We start from the raw sequence: 16,582 nt of genomic DNA, 5'->3' as shown, positions 1-16,582 counted from the left end.
TGTCTTTCTAATTCACAGGAGGGGTGAGAAACATGGATTTTCCGACAAAAATCTAACAAGCTTCTATATTTTTCTCATAAATTTCAACATAACATAACGACATCGGAACTGAAAACAAGATCTTTCGATATATTGAATATTCTTATGTTTATTTAGATTCAATTTTTTCCATCAAAACATAGCATTTAGATAAACATAGACAACCATGTTAAATTTTTGAAAAGAGCAGAGGTTTTCCGACAAAATAGCAGTTTAGCTCTACAGTGGTATTTTTGCTCCCTCTGACCCCCTCTATCTACACCATTGCCACCGGCACAGTTTAGCCACCATGGCAATTTTAGCAACCAAAATAGCTACCCTAGCAGCTTAAGCAACCATAATTTTCAAAAATTTCTGGGGAGCATTCCCCATACCTCACAGAAGCGTCTGCCTTAGGCATGTTTTATAATTTAATTTTTGTCATGACCCGAGCACAGAATAGGAAATAGGCAGAAGGGTAACTCTCGTCGGTTCCTTTGTTGCTTTTGAAGCCTGAGTCAACAATAGAATTCCTTAATTCCCCTTTAACCTCGACTTCATTAGACGAACTTAGCCATGACAAATTATCATTCGTTAATCAGATATAAACGAATTATGACACATAATTGAATTTGTTCACTATCATGGCGCATTTCGTCTCAAATAAAGTTGTCTACTTTCATTCTTTTTGTTAAAATTTCCTCAACAGATTCATGCTAAGCCTCGTATAAGTTAACGCATGCGCTAGTTTTTTCAGGCTTCACCTGATAGGCAGGAGTTCCCCTTCTGCCTTCTGCCTAATTCCTATTCTGTGACCCGGGGCCCATAAATTCTCTCCGCGGCCCTGTACACATGTGACCATATCTCAGCCAATTCGTAACACATTTGATTGATTTTGCTTTTTCAAAGGTATTTCATGATGCTATGGGATCTAAGTTCAAAAATTCCAAAAATAGATTTTTGTGACGTCATCACTTTGCTCATGTTGCGAAGGGATTGTTTTTAATTCAATTCAATACCTCATTTGCATAAATTGTTTACAACGTTGACGAAAGTTGAGCAGAGGAGCAGGCCTAAAGTTAACACGAAAATCATCGACAAGAAAGCTTCGTCCAAGCAAGGCCTAAAAGATGCGTCACCAATCATTGTTAACATTGTCACTGCTGATGTACCTTTCTTCTATAGTACAGTCGCTACCATATGATCATAATGCTTCAGATAACGATGGTAAGGTTTATTATTCCTAACATGAGTTCACGTACGTATTCCAAGAAACCATTAACCGGTAGAAATGAAATTAAATTTTATACAGAAGACTTTTTTCAGATTATTTTTTGTGCGCTTTAGGCTCTCAGTGATGAACTTTCACTAATATAATAATGCCCTATTTTAGAACACCTCAAAACTTTCTTCATAAAATCAGTGAAAAAAAAGAAACAGTTATCTGTTCCGTTGATGTCGTCGATTTCGCATCTTGCTATATACAGAGATTTCTCAAAAATTGACTTCAGTTTTCAAATTTCAACATAAAAATTCAAATTCCATGATCCATTTTTTGCAAATAAGAAAATAAAAAATGAAGCAGTACACAAAATGCATTCTTATCTTGTCCCAACGTCCACATCATTCATCGAAAGGTGGCCGGTTCACACATGTTTAAAATAAAACTTGAAAAGCTTGAATTTTATTTTTTTTTTCCAACAATTTTAACTAATGAATCCGGGATATTGTTTCTAAAATTCCACATTCATTAATCCCCTGCCAGTTTTGCTGTTTTTTTAGCTGAATTATTATGACAAGGACAATGAATAGGCCTTCAGACCCTATATATCTACATATATGGGCAATCACCCTATTTGCCTCAGTGGTGGCGCCAGGAGAGGGCTATAGGAGGGGGGGGAGCTACAGCCCCTCTGTCGGAAGCATCTAGCCCCCCCATCGGAGGAAATTTTAGGTTATTGTCAGAGCAAATTTGACAAAATAACATGCGAAAACTGCTTATTTTAGTCATTTTAGCCCCCCTGTCTGAAGCTCCAGCCCCTCTGTCGGAAGATTTCTGGCGCCACCTCTGATTTGCCTGCAACTCAAGGTGGCACTATGGTTGCGGCAGAAGTGTAGGGAAAATGCTTGAATGTCTGACACTCCTTAAGAGTATTATTGTCAGATATAGAGTCATGTCGCCCCTTATGGAATGATTCAATTTTTTCATGAATTCTGACCGTGCAATGATAAAAATAAATATGAAGGAGTTTAGGTTTGTTTATCTTCAAAAAACACACTAAATTATTTTGCTGACGACATTACTCGAACTTTTTGCTAATTGTTGTTGTCTCATTTTGTTTTTAAAAGCTAGGAGAATATTTTAAAAATAAGCGGAATGTAAATGAAAAAGTTGTCATTAGACCTTCAACCCTTCTTTTTTTCCTGCACCTCAACTTTCTTGGTCATTCCCTCAATCGGTTTTTTAGCTAAAACAAAACCAACCCCCACAATGTGTTTCTTCATCTCCCAAAAACGAATTTTCGTTGAAACCCAAACAATAGCTTGCACAATTTTCATTCGTCAGGATTTTTTATCAGGAGCACTTTCATTGGCCTAGTGGCTTGTTCAATGGAATGGCAGGCTTCCTGTTGTGATTCTCAACAATTCATGAGTGACTGAACGTGTGACATGTGATAAAGTCTCATTCAAGTAAGAAAACCAAACCGATGGGATAACTCTTTTCCTTTACTCTGAATTTGAAAACAAATGGATCAACGAGAGTCTGGTTTGATACTGACAAATGATAAAGGTAGAAGGAAAGAAGGCAGATAATAATTCCCAGTTTTTCTTCATTGCATGCTTTTCTGCATGCCTAAATTTGAGTCATTCCATAAGGGGCGATGGCCTTAGTTTTTCATGAAGTAAAGTAGCCTGTAGTAATGTTGCTCTTGCAGAAAGAGAGAAAAGCCAATAAGACTGTCTTTACACAAGCATGTAGATTATACAGCAAAGAATGTGCTTGTAGTACTTTTATTCTATTAGGAAGTACCAAAAAGCAGAGGAAACATTTTTTACTGAAATCGCTCCATAAGGGGGGACATGACTCTATCCAGAGTGTGTCAAGACATATAGTGACAAGAATTTTAAAATCATTTGGCAAGCAAGGTTGTCTTTTAATTTAAACATTTTGGAATCATTCAAGTGTCTACATCAAAACAAAGGATCTCCACTTCTATAGACAGTAAGAGTTTATTTTCTTCTCTCTTGGACTCTTCAGTTAGGTGGTGGTTGCAATTGGTAAAAAAAAGAACAAACCAAATACACTTTCCATTCTCTCACAATACTTTATCCACATCCACATCTGAATATAGAATTATCCAGCTTACCTCTGGATCTTATCTGATCTTTATATTCTGAGTTATTTTGGACAAAAATGTTTTGGTACATGTTACATTTTTCAGCTTTTTGGTGATATTTTTTTTACATTCCAATAAAAATTTACAATACAAATTTATTAATTACACTCCCTAGAAAATACTTAACGACATTACAACGATGATGCCACTGGGTGCAAAATACTAAAACAACTTACATACTAAAGAATATATGAAAAAAAAGTTGATATTTTCAAATACTAAAGAATATATAGGCTGCACAACATGTATAGTATTCTTATAAGGAAACAATTGTAATGTCAGTCCTGCAAATTTGTATTTTTTTTGTATTTGTATTTGTTGCTACCTAGCATCCTTAGGTAGTTTTTAGGACACTGAGAAGCTATGCTTATCAAGCACACCTCGTGATTCCTATGCCTGGAATTACAGAGAGCTTGCCACTCTCCCCACTCTGGGTGAAAGTTTGGTCATGCCAGAGACTCGAACCACAAACCCTTCAGTTTGTAGTCAGGGCCTCTAACAACTGAGCCATCCTCGCAAATAGCTTAATGAAAAGGCATGCAAATTTTGATTTATGACACGACACAAGAGCTCTCTTTATATGCCTTATAACTGGTAAATAGAAGTTTGCATGTGGCACGAATGGCCAAAATAATTGAAATCTCATCAAGAACTGCAATACTCTGCAGACCTGTTTGTTAATTTTGAAAACCAAGTTAGAAGCAACTTTGATGAAAAAGAGCATATTTAGAAAAAACTTACAATTTCTGTCAAATGATAATGAAAAGAATAAAGCTAAAACTACATAGAGGTAAAAACAACAGTGTTTCTCCCAAAAGTATTCTGCCCTTTTCTACTTCTTTACTGTTAAATACATGAATAAATATGCTTACATGGCTAAATGTAATTGTAAAAGATTTGCAGATTTATAAAGCTTACTACTATATGAAAAAGCAACCCATTTACAAAATGAAACATCAGTGTCAATGTGATTTTATTTTCCCAAAAAGACTTGGAGATTGCATCAACCGTTTCCGCTTTTTCCTGCTATTTTCAAAAATGATTTGCTGTGTTCATACTTGCAATTGATCTATTTACAGCTATAGCTATACAACTATGAGTTATAGGCTTTAGTACAAAAACTGCACATAACATCTCTTTATCTAACATTTGTTGCCTATTCAAATCATGGTTAAATTCATGCCAAGAAAACTCAATCAAACCAGTCAAAGTTTTGAAAAGACTGCAGTTAACAATAAGTTCCAGAATTTGAACTTGATAACTTGTGAAATAAAACAAAATTGCAAAGTACACCCTGTCTAGTTTACTGTCAATTTGCTTCTAGTTTAATAAAAAATACTTAGTGATGTCTTAGCAACTTTACTGTTTCTTGGATTTGTTATTGTTATGCATGAGATTTGTTAGAAAGAAGACCTGAATCATATGATGTCTATAAATTCCAAGTAATGTTGAATTTGGAAATCAATTTAATCTTCTTTGCTTTGGTGTATAGAACGGGGCAGTCCTGAGTTGCAACAGTTGCCTGTAGATTTCATAAAGGGATAAAATTGGAGTTGCAACATAGAAGCATCACTTTCTATGCACCAAAGCATGTACAACTTTGCCTATACGGCATCAAGGACTTTTTCCCAGCTCAGTAAAGTATTTATTTACATAAACAACATCTGTGTGTAATAGTGTGATTCTATCTTTCTAAAATCTGTTATTGCCTACCCACATTGATGACAAAAGCTCAGATTTCTTCTCATCATTGTACACTTTTGTCACATTACCTCTACAAAGATACCCGCCAGTATGAAATGTGTTTTTTATTCAGTTTTATTTAAGTTTGTCTACCATTCAGGATAGTTGATGTTATCATTAAAACCTTGCATTTTGGGACAGGTTTTTGGAAATGAATAATGATTTAGAAAAATAGCTGACATCTTTCTCAATCAAGTGTTTGCCAAGAATCTGATACTTTAAGGCGTAGTTTAGACAGCGCGTTATGGGCGCAGCGAATTAAATTCAATTAGATGCGCTCAAAATGCGCCCGTAGAGCGCTTCATTTTATTGTTTGCTTTTAGACAGCGAAGCGAATTGAATTGATTTATATTTTGATTCATAACGCGCTGATAATGCGCCCAAGTGAGCGCATTATGAGCGAATTCAATTATTTGCTTCGCTCTCGGATTTAGTCAGCGAATTAAGAGCGCATTAAATTGACATATTGACAATATTTCATGGTCAATAATTTAATTCGCTGCGCCCATAAAGCGCTGTCTAAACTACGCCTAACTCTCTTTTTTCGTTCTAAAGTACTATTTGTTTTTTTACCAGGTCACAAAAGTAATCTTAATAGCATAAAATTTCCCCACAATGATACTACAAATGATCTTTTGACTGTAGCTTTCTATTTATCATCATCGTTATTTTGGAGAATTATATTCTTTTGAAGATGGTATTGTTGTATCTTTTTCATAAATTTGAAAGTGAAATGAAACTTTACATTCATGGAATAAAGAAAGCTGGATATGGTTTTGATAGCATGTGCACAACAATAGGCATTACTTTGCCTAAAGTTATTTTATACTGTCTCTTTTGTAGGATAAAGTCATTTTTCTTTCAAGAAGAGTCTGGTTGTGCCATTTATGAAAAATGTAGTATATATTGTAATTAATTAAGATAATTCCAATGTCCAACTTCTATGCCCTAAATTTGATTTGTATTTTTGATACACAGGGAGTAAAAAGCTAGTTAGTCATAACTCGTCACAAAGAAAAACTTTGGTTAAAGTTCCAAACGTGATTGAACAATCATCAGAAGTTAACAATGAAAGTGACTTTGCTCCAATAAGTTGGAGGTTTGGCAAAAAAAAGGGAAAGGAAAGAAAGCCTAAACAAAGAAATAAGAAAACAAAACAAAAAGAACAGAAAAACCATATGCAAAGGCAAAACAAGGGCAAAAGTCATCAGAACAGCCAGAAATCTGCATCGAAAAAAAGGGAAGATAAGCCTAAAGACGACACACAGAATGTTGTTGTAGATCATGCAGTTGCTACAGAGCCTGAGAAAAAGGTTAATGAAAATAAACCAGAGAACAAGACGAATCAAGTTGATAAAAAGAAAAATCGGATTAATGCGGACAAGAAAAAACGAATTCTAAAATTGAAAAATAAAAATGGATTTAAAAAGAAGGAAGAAAACACAATGAAAAAGAAAAGTAGTGTCATAGCAATCGGCCCTAGTCCTCGCAGTAAGTCTGGCAGAAAATCAGGAAAGGAAAATAAAATCAATGTAGTTACAAATATTACAGTGACTGTTGGCCCAACCATCCCGCAAACAATGTCTACCAATGGCACTTCCTCATCCAAAGCAGGAGAAGGTGTCATTAAGAAGCTAATAAAAACTACAGCAGCCACAAAACGTAACGAAGAAGATACTGTGACTACTTCAGTACTTGTAGATAGTAAACAACAAGTGAAGACTACAAAGGAAACACATCGTAATCCCAAAGACGACCATGGGAAAACAAAACAAAAAGTAAAGAATCATGACAAAGAAGACAAAGCAACAGCCCCTGCAGGAAGTAATTCTTATGAAGGTGACGATGCTCCGTACCAAGTAGACGAGGGACAACCTGGTTCACAGGCAGCATCAACAGGGAAAAAGCCCGAAGCCATTACAAAACGGATAAAAACTGATAAAGGGGATAAAAAAGGCCCGAAGCTATTACAAAATGTAAAGCCTGGTTTAAAAGTAGCACCAACAGCGACAAAACCTACAAAGGACGAAAAATATGAAACCTATGCAAAGCAGGCAGATCACGAAGAAGAAGGTAATGAAGCCAAAACAACAGCTCCCGCAGCAACTGCTGCGAGCAAAGATGATACTACAACCCCGAAAGAAAAGAAAGATCCTGGTGCAGAAGTAGAGCCAACAGAGAAATCACATATCAAGGAGGGGGATGCGCATACCCCTATAAAACCAACAGACCCTGACGAATCAGAGCCAGAAGTCATAACTACGGTTTCTTCAGGAAGTGATGGAAGCGGAGATGATGCTAAAACTCAAAAAAGAAAGGAAGATCCTGATTTAGAAGTAGAGCCAACAGAGAAATCACATATCAAGGAGGGGGATGCGCATACCCCTACAAAACCAACAGACCCTGACGAACCAGAGCCAGAAGTCAAAACTACGGTTTCTACAGGAAGTGATGTGAGCAGCGATGATACTAAAACTCAAAAAAGAAAGGAAGATCCTGATTTAGAAGTAGAGCCAACAGAGAAATCACATATCAAGGAGGGGGATGCGCATACCCCTACAAAACCAACAGACCCTGACGAACCAGAGCCAGAAGTCAAAACTACAGTTTCTACAGGAAGTGATGTGAGCAGCGATGATACTAAAACTCAAAAAAGAAAGGAAGATCCTGATTTAGAAGTAGAGCCAACAGAGAAATCACATATCAAGAAGGGGGATGCGCATACCCCTACAAAACCAACAGACCCTGACGAACCAGAGCCAGAAGTCAAAACTACAGTTTCTACAGGAAGTGATGGGAGCAGCGATGATACTAAAACTCAAAAAAGAAAGGAAGATCCTGATTTAGAAGTAGAGCCAACAAAGAAATCACATATCAAGGAGGGGGATGCGCATACCCCTACAAAACCAACAGACCCTGACGAACCAGAGCCAGAAGTCAAAACTACGGTTTCTACAGGGAGTGATGTGAGCAGAGATGATACTAAAACTCAAAAAAGAAAGGAAGATCCTGATTCAGAAAGTGAAGATATGAACGTAAACAAGTTCGGTTTTGATAATAGCTTGCCTGGGAATGAAGAGTATGAAGAAAAATCGGACGGGCTGCCTCTACAGGGTATGTTTCTTTGCAAATACAATGGACTTTTGTGCCAGTTAACATAAGGTTTTCTGGGTATATATTTCTATTCATTCCTCATTATTATACGAAATTTTGTACTATTAGGAGCGCCAGACGAGGAGGACTTCAGTAAAATATGTTAAATTTCTAAGCTGACATTTTCACAACTTTTTTAGAAAAAGGTTTTAGGAATGAGTGTTAACAGCCTACTTGGAATCTATCTTTGAAGAAAAGTAAAAAAATAATTGCTTTGGTAATTACTTACCTGACTAACTGATTTTAATGACTTATGGATTGAATGTAATCATTGATCGAAAGACTAATTGATTGACTGATCGACTCCTTCGCCTTATATACCTAATCTATTTTTGTGTTTAGATTCTGGACAAAGAGGCAAAGACAATCCGTTAGTGTAAGAAATTTCTCACAATTCTCAGTTATATTCGTGTTTTGCATAATAATCTGTGTTCAAATTTTTTTCTTCACGAAATTTCTTTTCTCCTCTTCAAATTACTTCATATTACTTCGAGTTTTCAACGAAAAAAGGTTTATTATGTTATCATCTATAGTTAAGAATGATTTGCATTAAATAATCATTATTTTCTTGTTTGTTTAATCAATATTTGAATTGTTTTACTTTTCCATTAATTTATGATTTTTCCTTCACAGAAGCCAATTGCCTATCTTCAAAAATTATGCTCCGGAAAGCTCATCCAGAGGATATTCATTTGGAGTTGTGTTCCTTTTCTTAATAGCGTTAATATTTGGAATATATGCATTGTTCCACTCTAGACGGAAGGTTTGTTATTTCATTCTTATATTAACCACATTCCCTGTTTCCCGTAACCAGTGTGAAGGCATTTAGGCAGGTGGTTACCATACAAATGTTGCATTATTTCAGTCAACATATTCAGGCTAAAGGCGCTATGCCCCATCAGTTAACCGTGCAGACTCAACAAAAGGCGCTATAGCGTATCAATTATTAAGAGTACGTCAATGATTAGTCTTATGCAGCTGATTGGATACGTAACAATGAGTCTAATGTATATCCCAACAAATGGGAAATTTAAATGACCATCGAAATTCAGTTAGACATAGTACCTTTTTTGCATGTACAATTTTTTAGCTTTGTTCTCATTCTAAATCTAATTGCCTGTTGATAATGAGCTACAGAACGTGAATATCCGGGCTTCTGTCGTTCTATTCATTAATATATGCATTCGAATCTCCTATAATATTGAGCTATAATATTTTTTATCATGAGTATCAATGTTTTAAACGACAAAATGTTTATTTGTTTACGTTGTCTCCATTCCAGATTAGAGGTACTAAAGAATACAAAAGAATGCGAAAAACTGGTAAGTTGTAAGAGTTTCTGGACCATACTGTTATTATTTACTATAACTGTCGGGGAGTCGAACAAGTGGAAGTATTCTAATGAGGGAGGCAACCCTCCGTCCTGGAGGCAACGAGCTGCGTATGGAACGAAGTCCTTATTACGCATGCTCTTCGAATAAAGGACGAAAAGACTTTCCCTGTGAGTATTTCTCCCTTAAACATAATCTTATCAATATCCCGTATGTTTTTTTGGTAGACAGGGGGACCTTAATTTGGTTGTGTACTGATCAAGCTACATTTTAAATTCGACTGTGCTACTTAAACAAATATGACTTTCCAGCATAAATATATCATTTTCTTTTTTATATTACACTCGATTTTTAATAAATTTCTAGTAAGAAAACTTTTCACTGTGCTTAGTGAAAGATTTTTTCAAAAATAGGTCATTTTTTCTATCATTTTTCAAATCACTGTTTAGTCTAAGCTTCCAGTAAGATTTTTTAAGGAATCATACCCTCTTTTTATTGAAGGTCTTGGTCTTTGAGCTAATTGTCAATTAACCAAGAAAGGATAAATTTAAAAATTTGAAGGTTTAAAAATTTAATCAATTGCAACTTTTCAAGAGGGAGAAAAATGCCTTCAAAAACTTCCAAGAAATTTATTGCGATGTTTAATAATGGGATTAAAGGGGTAATTAAATCTCTATCGTTTCATACTTTTGATGTAGCAGCACAAGCAGACAAAAGTAGCATACAAAGTATCCGCTCTCTTTATGGCTCACAATCCTCTTTCCACTGAAGATCCTTTTATCGAAATTTATATTTTAATTAAGGCTTTGCTGTGTAAAATAAGACGGGCCTAAGTTACTACAAAACATAGTTTACCATAAATCCTCGAATTTCCCCCCTCTCGAAACCCCCCCCCCGCCTTCGAATAAGCCCCTACCCTTCGAGTAAGCTCCCACCCTAGAACAACAAATTGTCAATAAGCCCCCCCCACCTCGTATAAGCCCCCACTGCTACCGTAGCTTCTCGAATTTGGCCCCTAAGTTTGTTGATTTTTGCCATCTGAGGTTGCCTTTGGCGTTTTATTGAATTACCTCAAAAATTCATACTTTTTGTAATAATCAATTAGATGCTCATAAAGAAGTTCCTAAAAAAATAAACGAGGTCTTCCTCAAGTAAGCCCCCATCCAAAAATATCACAAATAAAAAAAGCCCCCAGGGGGTTAGTTCGAGGTTTTACGGTAAATAATTTTGCTATCGGGGGCGAAAACTTGGTCAAATATCGGGGGAGGGGGCAAGCTTATTGTTTTTATAAGATGACGTCACATTTCCCAATTGTTTTAGAACAAAAGACGATTGTACTCCAAAATATTGTGGGGCGTCCGCCCCCTCGCCCCCAGGTGTCCGCCACTGTTTGCCTTTCGTTACTCTGCTATAGACCGCCTGACATGCCTGGATAGTATTCGGAAAGACTTCTAGAGGGACTGAATATTGTAAAGCTAACTGCGAGCCTCACAAATATATTTGTCATAAACAGGAAACGTCAAAGGTATAAGATGAACTTACGACCTCAGAGAAACAACAGCAATTCGGCTATTTCGTCTTAACTCTTTCTTTGCTTCTAACAACGTCTATAAACGCGGCATGTCTTCTACTTTCGGCTACAAGAATTGACTGACAACTGGGAAAATATCCTAACTATATAACCGCGTGACAAGAATACTAACATAAAAATTACTACCGAAAAATATAAATTTAACAGCGCGAAAGGGATGGTACCAGCGTACACAAGTCTTACGACAACCAAATATGGATAGTACTAGGTAATACCAATATCAACAGAACAGGCCTCAACAAGTCAACAAACAGGATATAAACAAATTATTTAACAAATTACTTGAAACTGGGCAAATCAGAATAACGAGTTTAATAGGGCGCATGATTCGAACAGCGTCTATTTCACAACAATATGCAATACTTTTTAACAGTTCTAGACGAGATAACGTTTGGTGTTTCTAACTTCTTTTTGTTTTCTTTTTAGGCGATGAAGCGACATATGCCTAGCATGCTGACTTGTATTAGGTACATATTTGTTGTTTTTTAATCAACTGCAGTTCTCCTTGAGAGTAATAATAAAGAAGTGATAAATTTTGAGATTAGATGTTGCAGTAAGAGTTCAGGAAGGGAATTTATTCTTTCATAGCTATCAAAAGCGTTGTTCTCGAAGTGTTCAAATTTACGATTTATATTATTTAATTAATATTATGAACATTTCCGGTCGTTATTTAACATTAATTAAACTTTTCATAGCTTTAGAGATGGCATTTTTGTCTACGTGTACAATTAGAAAGCAATTCTTAAAATTTTAAAGTTACGAAACCAACATCATACAAGGAAGCGTTAAAAAGTTTCTACTAGATGACGTCATTACATTGAGTTACGTTTTCATTTTGCTAGATGACATCACATTATTCGATTTAAATTTCGACATTGCCTCAGAAAAGATAATATTTTATTTCGCCAAAAAGCTCAATGTACATGCAAATTCTGCCGTGCAAAATACTCAGAGCATGCTTTAGAGAATTTTTACCAGTTAGTATGTTCTATCTCTTTATATTATCCCTTTATGAGATTTATTTACTGAAATGAAATCAACCCAATGAACCTTTAAAGCTGCTAAATTTGAAAGTGAAAACATAGCATACTGAAGTAGTATTGTCGGACACTCCTTAGAGATTCTTTTGTAGTATACTTCCAATCCCAACTTGTAAAGACAGAAATTCGTTTTCTCTCTTTTAATCTTCAACAATATGAGAGGTTACCGGCTGATGATTGGTCAAAAACAAGGAGCCAATCAAACGCGGCAGTCTGGACTTTTCTTAGAAGACTTAAAGGAGAGATTAAGAGATTGAAGATCCTACTTAACTTGACTATTCTCCATTGCTAGCAGAGCGCAATAGAGTGTATATCCTTTATACAGGGAATCCCTCAAGCTTCCTTCCGGGAAACCTTTCTTGCAAAAAATTAAAATAGGGCGGGGTTTGGGCATGAAAATGTAATTGTTGTTGTTTCCAAAGCTCTGATTGCAAGATAAGTTCATTTAATTACTTTTCTCATATTGCTGTACCCACAGTATACCCTAGGGGAATGGTAAGCTTAAGTTAGACGCTTTTTGTCAATACTTTATAACAAAGGTAAGAAGTACCATCCGAATCAAGGTGTTGGATAATTACTGTTTCATGGATATCATTATATATTCATTTATTCATTCTTTTAACAAGCAATAAGCTTGTAGATCGTTGTTTAATCAAATCTATGAAACAGTTGAATATTATGTGCTCAGTATGTGTAAAGTTGGGGTTTGAATATTTAGTTAATAAATTTATAACAAAGCCGAATTCTTTCATTGTCCAAGCCGCCTCTTTATCGATATTGATAAATATCGAAGGTCATAGGCACAGCCTCGTAACGGAAAACGATGCCTGTAGCGTACTAATGCCCGAATAATCGGATCTTATAGATCTCGATAACATTTGCAGAGGCGGGGAAGAAAAGATGAAAGATTTGTTGAGCAGGTTTCAGAAGGCACTCACTTTCAAAATGCTTGTGGAAATACTTTTATTTATTTGGTTTTGTGTTACAAAGTGTAATAGGGCTAAGCAAGTTTACTTATAGCAACAGAAATTTTCCGTAAATCTGGTTGCTATTCCCAAAAATGTTTACATCCACGGTGCAAAAATAAGCTTTCAATTTTTAAAACAGTCAGTTGTATGTCAAATTCAATCATCTGCATAAAAAACTTAGTTTTGTTATACCCTTTCAAGATAAATTTTGACATTGACTTAATGGGTATTAAATAAATCTTTTCTTTAGCTACTTTACTATATTCTTGTTTTTAAAAAAACATAGATAAGGGGGCAAGCGTTTTATAAGCTTTAAAGCCATTTGAAAGTATCAATGCTGCAAGTGCATTTCACTGCTAACAAGCTTGAATTAAAGTTAAAGGGTCGGGTTTGAAATGCAGCTTGTGATGCAGTAATGGTAATACAGAAAATGAGTTGGACGAAAGCAAGAAGAAAATCAAAGTTTGGGGTAGCTTTAGCTCTACCTTCTGTTTTATAGGTCATTCTTCTCTTTCTTTTCTTTTTTTACCTCAAAAATTTCAATTTTTTTTTCTTTTTTTACCTCGAAAAGCTCTTTCCTTCTTTCTAAAACCCTTCAATGAGCACCTCCATACATTTACAGTAATACTGATCTCACAAGCATCCGTTTTGTGTAGCTTTTGCTGAAATCTCTAAACTAGTTATCTTGTGAAGCAGGTGCTCTTCAAGAGTCTTTACTTTCATCTATTCTGTTTTATCAGCGAGCCAGCGGACATCACTCGCTTCATTTGATAGCAATAAAACCTTAAGTTTTCTAGAAACTCATTCGATATTTTCATTAAGCGACTGAAAGGATTGTCAAGCCAGATTACCAAATGACGGGTCACTCTAAAGCAAGGTTAGTCATCTCTAAATATAACATGGTTTCTGTAATCCGCTCCTAATTTTAAACATTGTCGATTTTAGGACCGTGGTAAACATTTGTTAAGACTTGTGAATTATGAATGTGAATGTGAAAATTAGCCTGTAGTTGTAAATTTTCATCCACATTTTGGTCACTATCTAACTGTAAAATATGGTGCAGTTTTTAAGGTACAGTGTAACCTTTTTATTTCTGGAGCTCGTCAGCAATGGTGTTTTAGATCTGCTATGTAACCGTTCAAACTGGCCAAATTTGGAACATCACGTTTAGCACACGAATAGAATTTCTCGCTAAACAGTATATTATTCATTTTATTTGCTGCTATTTAGCAACAAGCTTACAAATACAGACACACGTATGCTTTTTATAAGAGTAAAATTGATCTTCTTATAAAATAGAATACCCAATAAAACACACAAGCAGAATTCCAAAAAAAAATTAGCGAATCGATTATCAATTTTGTTTTTGTTTAGGACAGCTCTCTTTAGAAGTAATTTACTCGATGCAATTTTGATTAACATTCGCTTTTTTACAGCAAAATTGTGTTCTGTTGCCCAGGCATTCGGTTTTCTTGATTCTTCTTGCTTAGAAAAATCGCAAATTAACGATAATTTCAGGAATTTTTAAGGCTATTTACGAATCTTATCAAAAGAAGTGGACCAGTACGCGAACATTGTGGTATTCTCAAAGCTACAACTTTCAGCATTTTTAACGCCACAGCCATGGAGTGTATTTAAAAGAATCCATTTCTTTACTTAATAAAAGACCTCTTCAGTCATAGACCTAGTAAATCATCCAAGAAACTTTTAACCATTTTTGTCACTAAACTTATAAGGTTTTTATTTTGCTTAATGCATAGGCCAGGAAAGTGCCTATCTTTCTTCCGCACAAAGCAGTAATGCTCTAATAGTCTTGGAAAAGCGATAGAAAAAATGAAACATCTTGTCTTGCATACTTGTTTCTTTGAATTTCTTTGGCCTTCCTGGCATTCGTTGAACATGTGATCAATACTGGGCTTTAGAAAATTGTAAATTAGGTCGTGGACTAGATGCCATAAAACTCAACAAGACAATAAACATGTTATATGCTCTCACAACTACTTGTGTTATCTAGCGTGACGTTATTCTGAAAATTGCCTTAATCAAGATACATTTAAATGTTCCTTTTTTACGGCAAAACCTTTTTTAATTAGCAACTTTTCTATAATACCATTTTACGGAATTTATTTGTGAAATTACATTGATTTATTTAGCTTGTCAAAGTAAATGACTAGATTCAACTACAAGAACTTATCTATATCTATTATTATTATTATTTAAACAGTTTTATTGCATATAATCATCTTTTGTTTGACACTAAAAATCTGCGTGATTAAGGAATGGGTCAGTGGTTAGTGGTACGTCTTTCGAGTCCTAGCGTAACCAAACTTTCAACCAGAGTGAGGAGAGGGAGTACAATTTTCTTTATTTTTGTCCCTTTTGCCTAAATTTACGTTTTCTGCCTTGAAACCCCCTCCCCCCCTCCAGTCTAGAATGACAAGGTAGACCCATTCATATCATATGGCACAGACACATTTTATGTAGCATGTTGGGGTTATGTTGGATTTGTTCATCTCGTTTGTTTTTGAAATGGAGAATCGTCACATTGCCAGGTCTTTTCTTAAACAAGATGCCTCATTCCAGGAGGAAGTGTTCTGTACCATTGGCTCACCATACCCGCCAACTGGGTAATGATGTAAAATTTTCCTCTCTGCTCTTGATATACACTGTAAAAAATGATTAGAAACATTTATATTAAAAGTTCTATATTTGTTGAAACATCAGGAAAAGATAGAATTGTAGAACATTAACGAATAGCACGAAAGTGCGGAAGCATACTTTCACCCGACTTTTTGGATAAATGTAGGATAAAGTCCAAAGGAAGCAGAAAATTTAAAACGCAAAAATGATTGTGCTGGTCGAAAGTAACGCAAAAAGAGGCTGTAATTTTCCTGGGAACCGCCTAACCAATTCTATGCACTTCAAAACTTTTGAAATAATGAAAATACATAATAATAAACTTTTAAATAATAATTTTAACCCACGTCAATCGCCTGTTAGAGCACCAGTCAAGGCTCTACTGATCTCTGTACACCGTTCCTGATCTTTCCAATCAACCTTGAAACTTTTTTGGTTACTAAGTATACACACGGGTGTTTGATTAACTTGATACATACAATGAACTTACTTTTCTTAAACAATCAGTTGCTACAAGATAACAATTCTTTAACGTTATACAACAAAGCAAGATGGTAATAAGGCCTCGTTGTGTTGCAAACCCAATTTAAAAGGTACGATTTCAAAGTGCACTCAGTGATAATATTTCTTACATAAAAATTGACAGCAGGCTAATTACTTTTAGTTCGTAGATCCTTAACCGCTAGTCAGTTTTGAAAATAAC

The 16,582-nt window shown here is 35.4% G+C and overlaps 1 protein-coding gene across 1 annotated transcript; it reads left to right on the top strand.

Moving 5' to 3' along the window:
• Positions 1 to 1,046: 1,046 nt before the first annotated feature.
• On the top strand, positions 1,047 to 13,011 carry LOC135687129 (uncharacterized). Its single transcript, XM_065203647.2, has 6 exons — positions 1,047 to 1,245; positions 6,138 to 8,273; positions 8,655 to 8,688; positions 8,946 to 9,075; positions 9,595 to 9,634; positions 11,661 to 13,011. The coding sequence occupies exons 1-6, from the start codon at positions 1,149 to 1,151 to the stop codon at positions 11,681 to 11,683; spliced, it is 2,460 nt and encodes an 819-aa protein (XP_065059719.2). The 5' UTR covers positions 1,047 to 1,148; the 3' UTR covers positions 11,684 to 13,011.
• Positions 13,012 to 16,582: the final 3,571 nt, after the last annotated feature.

The sequence above is a fragment of the Rhopilema esculentum genome, chromosome 17 (assembly GCF_057945365.1).
Source record: "Rhopilema esculentum isolate cy_ngs chromosome 17, ASM5794536v1, whole genome shotgun sequence".
Classification (NCBI taxonomy): domain Eukaryota; kingdom Metazoa; phylum Cnidaria; class Scyphozoa; order Rhizostomeae; family Rhizostomatidae; genus Rhopilema; species Rhopilema esculentum.
The sequence above is the reverse complement of the archived record's forward strand: the minus strand, read 5'-3'. Positions and strand labels throughout refer to the sequence as shown.